We start from the raw sequence: 7,946 nt of genomic DNA, 5'->3' as shown, positions 1-7,946 counted from the left end.
TTTTATAAAATTGAAGCATCTCTTTCAAATACTAGATTTCTCTATAACGATCATTATTTACCTCAAAATTAAATTGCGATGGTTAAAAATGTTTAAGATTTATATCTTTATATCAATTTAAAAAAAAAATAAAGTACAAAAAACCTTCAATTTATTGTGATCAAATTATGAATGAAAAACTGTACTCTAAATTTGCTTAAAAGATCAACTATAGTCCTTTCATCATAAATGCATAATGCAATGCATTAAACTGCAAGGAATAAAAAATTATAATTTTTATTTCGTTAAAAAGCAAGGACAGGCTCAATCATAAATAGCTACGTTCCTGTGTACATACATTATAGCTCGAAGACATGGCACACGTCTGGTACTATGACATCATCAGCCGGGCGGTCACGCCCCAACCCACGGATGATACGATGATACTCGGCCTTTATACATTAATTTTTTTAACCCTTTGAAATTAATATAATTGAAATGTGCTAATTAATTATTGTCACGAGCTCGATAAACATTTTTTTTAATTTGAAGGATTAAGAATGTGATAATACCTAAGATTTAGCCAAAATGTTGCTTAAAAAAAGTATTTAAATTGAAACTAACACGAATAATTTAAGCTTTTCAATTCATCCCTATATTTTTTAATGAAAAACTAGTTAATATGTGTTTCATGTACGAATTGCGGTTACATATATGGTTGATTCTCCTGAAATCTGCTTTTTGCATGTCTTTATGCCATATTCTTAAACTAGTGAAGATGAGCCAAAACTGGCTCGGTCATTCATTCAATATTGTTGTATTCTTCATGATAGGACATAAATATTTCAATTTTTTAGGGTCAGTTAAATTTGCCGTGAAAATATACATGCCAAATGTCACCTCCGTGGCATGTCTACATCTCAAAATCAACTCTATTTGCATGTACCATGCATTCTCATTAGCACCTGACCCTATAATAACTATGAGACCAGCTTCTATACATCCAGAGTAAAGTTTAAGTCTATTATAGGGCTTTGAAAAATGTTTTAAAAAAATTTCCCACGCAATTGAAAAATGTCTCGGATTTTAATCATGCTTCTGAATAATTTCAAACATACCGCCTGCTTTGGGTCGCTAACTCATTTTTGATGTCGCTAAATACGTAAATGTCAAGTATTATAGCCCAGCTTTCGATTGGTGTATGTTGCGGGTTCAAATTTTACATTTTATCGATGCTGCGATAATTATTCTATTGAAAAATTCACGTGTGTCAAAAAAACGGTCACCTCCGTGGACATGAATATCTCGAGCTATGATCATTCTTTTTAACCGCTCGCCCCGTCAAAAGACTCGTTTTTCATGACCAAATTTCGGGTTGTGCGGAAAATTTTGTGCGTTTCTTATTTTTCTTACATAGTTGATCAAAGCAGCGATTTGTCACCTCCGTGTGTGTCACCTCCGTAACCGAAAATAGTCGATTTTAAGCATAAAATCGGACATAGTTTTCGTAAAACGAAATCTCAAAGCCCCAGATTCAATAATTATTCATATTTTATGGTTTAAAAAAGGGTAAACTAGTTCGCGCCGTTCAATATGACAAAAAAATTTTCACCATTTTTTCGTTTTCCATACCCGAAAAAGCAGATTTCGGGAGAATCAACCATATATTGTTGAACAAAATATTAACAGATTCGTTGGTCATATTTACAAATACATGATTATAAAATTTTTATACAACATTTTTCAATACATTTTAGGATCGAAATATAGTCCTGACATTTCTTACATACTAAATATTTTCGTTTAAATAAAAGCAGTTCTTTATATTTTACGCTGGCATGAAAAATGCACGATGTCTCCGTTCGGATATCTTGCAAAAGCACTGAAAAATAAATCAAAATTTAATTTGTGTCTATAAGATAGCCAATTCGACATAAGAGAAATATACTTGCCTCTGATTTCCAAATCTCTTTTTACAAACAGGGCAAACATTGAACTCTGTCATAAGGACACTCTGACTCTCGACACGCATTCTTTGTTCCTGAACCTGTAAATGTTCGGCATACAAGAGACCTTTTAGTATTTGCAATCTTCTTCTATCGGTTATTTTTTTATGTAAGCTAGCTTCTAGGAAATGTTTGATGCGCCCAATCGGTACAGAATCCGGCAATACTGCGAGTGCTTTAATTGGATCGATTTTCGACGCATGTTCTTCTAATAATTCCAGAGCTGTTTCTAGATCTGGTTGACTAGGTCTAGCACATGCTCCATCTCCGAGCATCAAGTCAATATCGTTATCCTGAAGTTTTAAGAGTTGACGAATAAGCGTCACATAAACTTCCTCGGAGTTTTCAGCATTTTTCGCGCGTTCTGCTGGCGTTTGAGCTGCAATAACAAATTTTTAAAAATTACTATTGGCCAAGACTTTACATGTTTCCACTTACTTTGATATCTTGAATACACATTATTACAATACTGTATTGCTTTTGGTACATCATTTAACAAATTGATATAAATAGCCAGAGCTTGTTGGTGTTTGCCTAGTTTTCCCAAGATGATTGCTCTTTCTTCGTACAAACAGTCAAATGGAAAATCTCTCAATACTGTTTCTGGAGTATAATGTTGAGATTTTTCTAGCAATTGCTGCAACTTTTGCCTAATATGTTGAATGTTTTGCTTTTCAGCGGGTGTTGCCGTTGGAGCCTGAGCTGCTAAACATTTCTCTTTGTATTGATGAACAAGAACATTGTGAAACAGAGGATTAGTATCCTCCCAAACATGTACTACATGCTCAAGATACGTAATAACAAGATCCTTATAACAACGCAATAAATAATCAAGAACTTTAGGACGAGGAAGATGTTCTACCTCTTGAACGTCCTCCATAAAAATTCGAAGACCCTCATCAGGATCTTGGGCCAAAACCCAACTTGAAAATTTTAAGATAAGTTCCATATGGTCCTTACCAAGATGCTGTAAATATTGTATTGTTCTTTCTGTACCTTTCAGACTGGAATCACTTTCTTTTGATTGTTTTTCTAATAATTCCAAAGCTTTTTTGTGCTGACCTTTTGTTTGATATAAAATTATAAGTTCAGGATATTTTTGATGCTGTAAAAGTGTCTTTTCAGCTTCAGCTAAGTGGCAATGATTTAATCTCAACAGTGGAGCGACCAATGCATCGTTAGTTTGTAAATAACATTTTAGTAAAGTTGTATCGATGATTTTTAATAATTGTTCTGTTGCTACTGATGTCATATTTTTTAATTCTTCACCAGGATTTATTTTTTTGCCTTTCATTTTTTCATTTGCTTCTTTGTCTTTATTGTTTATAAGTTTATACCTAACTTCTGTTAAATAATCTATTAAAGCCAACAATCCACTTTCTAGATCTCTATCTTGAAGTTTAAGCGAATGTAATTCAGGTTCATTTGGTTCATTCAAATTTGGAGTTTGTGACACCAAATCTGGAAAAAGTCTAATTACTTCATATGGATCAGTTCCTAATTTTGAAAATTGTTCCATTGCTTCTCTGAATTTTTTATTACGAAACAAGTGATGAGCGTAAAGTGTTTGTATTTTATAGGTTTTTTTTGTTCTTTCTTCTTCTGATAAATCAGATAGATTCTGAAAAAATTATTTGGTGAATAGTATCTTGCACAAAAAGTTCCAGTTTAATATAATTTTATTCAAACTTACTGTAAGCTTTAGAGCCAACTGAAATTGACTTTGTTCAAGCAAGATTCTGATTTGCTGAGCAAAATCAGTAGCATTAATACTCCAAACTTGACTCATAGATGCAACATAAACTTTACCTTGTTTACATCTACAAATTAATCTGGCCTTATTAAGTTCTGGAATTGTTTGAACATGCATACAACTGTCAAGAGTATATACTTCTAGGGAATCGTGAACAATTCCTAAAAGATATGGATCGTCCCAAGCTAAAAATAAATTATGCTTTATCGATAAATATTTCAAAAATATAGATTTAATAGATGATAATTATTAATATACCAGAGGCACAAGGGAAATCTGTCCATTTAACAGGATGATGTTGAAACATTTCACCATTAGTATCCACAACAAGTGATTGTGAATCTTTTCCTAAAACAAATGTATTATCAGATATTCTGGTAATACTAGGTTCTGGAGCTTTTCCTGTTGGAAAAAGTTCTTTCGATTTTCCTTGAAAATCCATGAGAGAATATGAAAATCCTCGATAGCCTAAAATTAAAGTTTCCCCACACCAAGCCAATTCTCTTGGTATATCTGGAACAGATAATTCTCTAGGTATGTCAGAAGTTGGTGCTTGTTCATTAAAGATTTCTTCAAACATTTTTTTTTTCTGATTCCAAAAATATAGCTGTAATTTTCGTTTAACAGCAACACATAATTTTACAACAGTATTTTCACCAGTCATTGTTTCATGTTTCTTGACATCTAATGCAAACAGTGAAGCTCCTCTAGTTTTTTGGAGCTGGCAAATTTGGTTCAAATTTGTTGAGTTCAAATCATGAATACAGATTATGTTATCTAAATATAAAAAAAGTAAAAAAGTTTAATTTTCAAAAAATAATATCAACACTATTATATTTTGACTTTTACCTGTTAAAAGAAGCAGTAAATTATGCTCTGGTACAACAGCTATTTGCACAATACGTTTTTTGCTGAAGTTTTTACTGTAACGAAATAATGATGGATTTTTGTTTTCATTTGATTTAGAATCATTAGAAGCAACATTGTACATCAACAAATGTCCTTCTCGTGTGCCAATTAATAAGTAGTCGTCTGAAATTCATTTTTATCATGATTGAAAACATTGATTGTTATGTATGTATAGGATTTATCAAATAATAGTGCATACCATAAGCTGTCATAGATTCTATTTGAACACCCAATTTGAGCATTAGCGTTGCCTCATATGCTTCATGCATTTTGATTTATATAATTTTTGGTTTAGTCACTTAAGATTTATTATGTAAATGCATAAATTAATAAAGATCCATCAACTTAGCAAATCAAAATTTGTAATGAAAATTTTTATAGCCAACTTAATTAAAAATCTTTTTTGTTTACTCCAGAAGAAAGTTTCTTTACAGATTTTTACAGACTGATTTTTTGTTTCCAAAGCACAAAGAAGTAAAACCCTGAGTTGTACAACACGCACACTTACAGTTATTAATCATCATATCAGCTGTTTATAATAATAAACATGTAACCTCTATCAAATGTCTCAAAATACCACATTTATTGATGTCATTGTAATTTTCAAATAATAAAAATAAGTGAAAATATGAAACAAATAAAAATCTTGCGGTGTATTCAGACATTGGTAATTTCCATTAATATTTATAGTACCTGTCAAGTGACATTTATGTGTACATATTCTAAGAACACAACATGCGCTGACTTTAGATAGGTGGAGACACTATGTAGGCGGATCGGATTTTGGTTTTATTTCCCATTTTCCCAAGCTGATTTTGCTAACTATTCATATTCTGCTATAAACGACTGCCGACAGATTTAACGTATTCCACGTTTTGTACCAATAATACATCGCGTCTTTATTGTCGGTTTAGGTTGCAAAATATAAAATTTAATTGATTATCACTGCTGATTTTAAAAATGAAAATTAAAAGTTATAGTTATTAAAAAGCATTTAGAAGTATTGTAGAGAAATTCTTGTTTTTATTTCCAATGGACCCATCAGAAAAAGACCAGCACACTGATCATCATATCATTACGAATGATGAGAAGATCAATGAAAATGGAGAGGTCAACGAAGTTAGTGGTTATTTTTTGTTTATAATTTTTAAGGTTGTGGTGTATTAAATTTATTATGAATAATTTTTAGGCCATTAATTTAAAAGACTCGCCAGGTAGACAAAAATTACGAAGTTGGTTGAATCGACGTCTATGGATAAAAATGACAGATGGACGAATATTAATTGGTTCGTTTTTGTGTACTGATAGAGATGCAAACATCATTTTAGGACTTTGTGCCGAATATTTATCAGATAACTTAGACCTTGAAGCAAGAACTTTAGGATTGGTTATGGTACCAGGAAGGCACATAGTATCAATCCACTTGGATGTTTAAGAATGAAAATCTGAACTAATTCATATTTTTTATTTACTTAGCTTATTTATGAATTTAGTATACTGGAGATGATCAGTCTTCATTGAAAAATGTTCATTCAATTATAATATGACATAAGCCTTGTACAAAAGTTGTAAATAAACATTTATTAAGTCATATACAATTTATAACAGTTTCTTATTTGCTAAACCATAACTATAAATCTTTATTCTTTGTTTTGAGATCTTGTATTGTTGAGTTGTTTCATTCACTTACACCTTTTCCAGCTAAATGATAATTTATTTTCCTTATACTTTTATTGTACTTTATAAAAAAAAATTTTAAATATTGATAATTTAGAAAATCTTACTGCTTTTAATGGTTTCTTCTTGGACTTTTGTGTATTCTTCTTCCAACTTTGAGTTATTAGATTTTTCAAATTCAATTTTTCCCAATGCATCATCTATTCTTTGTGTCAATGTTGTAGATAAATTATCCATTCCAGCCAAAAAGCTTATTTCTGAAGCAGCTTCAGCCATTTTATGTACATATTCCATGTACAAAATAAATTGCTAAAAATCATAATATGGACATGGATACATTACATGGAAATTATTGAAAAGCTTATAGTAAACTTTTGATTATTTGGTACCATGATGATTTTCTTTTTTTCTTGCATCTGGTATCGAATTTCAAGGATTTCATCCCAATGTGAATCAGTTACTGGATGCATTATTGCTTCATTCATCAAGGCTATTAGTCGAGTCAACAGCACTCTAAAACATTTATTTGAAATAAATATTTATAAAAGTGATAGGTGCCATAGAAATTACATTTACCAAGTTTACCTATAATCTTTACTATTGCTTTCTATAGCTGAATAAGTCAATGTCAAAGCCTGAGAAGCACTATTCACAGCACTCAAAGTTGATTGTTTTATCAAATAATCATAAGAAAGGTTTGATGCGTCAGGAGTTTCAAATTTAAGTTTTTGTTCATGAGTTGGATCTTTTGGAGGATTGGGATTGATGAACATTGATGCAGTGGTTCCATACTACACTTTGCACATGCAAAATTATTTGTCAATAGAAATATTTAAAAAATTGTTTTCTTTAAAATTTGAATGTATAATCTAGTAATTATTTGAGTCAAGTTTTCAAAAGTGACTTCAAGTGTATATTAAATCTTGACATAAAAGATTTCTTACGAGTATCAAAGGGTGAACAGGTTTCAATCTTCTAAATAAAATTTTGAATCCGTGTCTAAAAGCCATTATAGATTATAGATAATAATGGAACAGAAATTTGGTTGATCATATTTACATTGAACACAATTTTGATGTTGAGGTTAAGGACTGGTCATGGTACCTATTACCTACGGTATCAAGTGAGATAAGTTGCGTTTTCAACGGTAGAGGGGAAAAAATTGCAAAAATAATAGTTTAATTTATGAAAAATTTGAATGAATATATTAATTTATCATAATTATTTTTTTAAATTTCATAAATACAATTTTCACTCAAAATATAACAAAAATTTTAGTTGACAAATCTATGAGAATGAAAAATTATTTGTAGCAAAGTTGTAACTTATTTATAGAGAAATGCAACATTTTTTCATATCTAAAAATCAAATAATAAATATAATTAACTAACTAAATGCTTTAGCATACAATTTTCATTTTTCCAGATAATACATACATATCTTTCAGAAATAAACAACTCATTCAATTTTTTTGAAAATTATCAACATGCATTCATTCTATTGCACAGTATTTTCTCTGCACTAATTAAAAAATTATTTTCAAATTGTTTCTATTTTATAAAAATATTTTAGATAATGTCAATGAATTTTATTATTATGTATTCTCATTTATTCATAACGAA

At 30.3% G+C, this 7,946-nt stretch overlaps 3 protein-coding genes across 5 annotated transcripts; 1 reads left to right on the top strand and 2 right to left on the bottom strand.

Moving 5' to 3' along the window:
• Positions 1–1,599: 1,599 nt before the first annotated feature.
• Positions 1,600–5,372, bottom strand: LOC106648836 (vam6/Vps39-like protein). Its single transcript, XM_014365954.2, has 7 exons — positions 4,847–5,372; positions 4,588–4,770; positions 3,997–4,515; positions 3,679–3,923; positions 2,424–3,606; positions 1,932–2,364; positions 1,600–1,861 (listed from the first exon to the last, which is right to left on the bottom strand). The coding sequence occupies exons 1-7, from the start codon at positions 4,914–4,916 to the stop codon at positions 1,801–1,803; spliced, it is 2,694 nt and encodes an 897-aa protein (XP_014221440.1). The 5' UTR covers positions 4,917–5,372; the 3' UTR covers positions 1,600–1,800.
• Positions 5,373–5,471: 99 nt separating this feature from the next.
• On the top strand, positions 5,472–6,245 carry LOC106648856 (N-alpha-acetyltransferase 38, NatC auxiliary subunit). Its single transcript, XM_014365992.2, has 2 exons — positions 5,472–5,766; positions 5,837–6,245. The coding sequence occupies exons 1-2, from the start codon at positions 5,680–5,682 to the stop codon at positions 6,080–6,082; spliced, it is 333 nt and encodes a 110-aa protein (XP_014221478.1). The 5' UTR covers positions 5,472–5,679; the 3' UTR covers positions 6,083–6,245.
• Positions 6,246–6,248: 3 nt separating this feature from the next.
• LOC106648855 lies at positions 6,249–7,482 on the bottom strand. Of its 3 annotated transcripts, none has more exons than XM_014365989.2 (5): positions 7,269–7,482; positions 6,910–7,115; positions 6,714–6,837; positions 6,432–6,633; positions 6,249–6,348 (listed from the first exon to the last, which is right to left on the bottom strand). In XM_014365989.2, exons 1-5 carry the CDS (start codon positions 7,332–7,334, stop codon positions 6,326–6,328), a joined length of 621 nt encoding a protein of 206 aa, XP_014221475.1. In that variant the 5' UTR covers positions 7,335–7,482; the 3' UTR covers positions 6,249–6,325. The 3 variants fall into 3 exon arrangements, with proteins under 3 accessions (XP_014221475.1, XP_014221477.1, XP_014221476.1); XM_014365991.2 differs by having other exon boundaries at positions 6,259–6,348; positions 6,910–7,120; positions 7,269–7,352; XM_014365990.1 differs by having other exon boundaries at positions 6,323–6,368.
• Between the last annotated feature and the right edge of the window lie 464 nt (positions 7,483–7,946).

This window comes from Trichogramma pretiosum, unplaced genomic scaffold (genome assembly GCF_000599845.2).
Source record: "Trichogramma pretiosum strain Unisexual culture from Peru unplaced genomic scaffold, Tpre_2.0 scaffold22, whole genome shotgun sequence".
Classification (NCBI taxonomy): domain Eukaryota; kingdom Metazoa; phylum Arthropoda; class Insecta; order Hymenoptera; family Trichogrammatidae; genus Trichogramma; species Trichogramma pretiosum.
The sequence above is the reverse complement of the archived record's forward strand: the minus strand, read 5'-3'. Positions and strand labels throughout refer to the sequence as shown.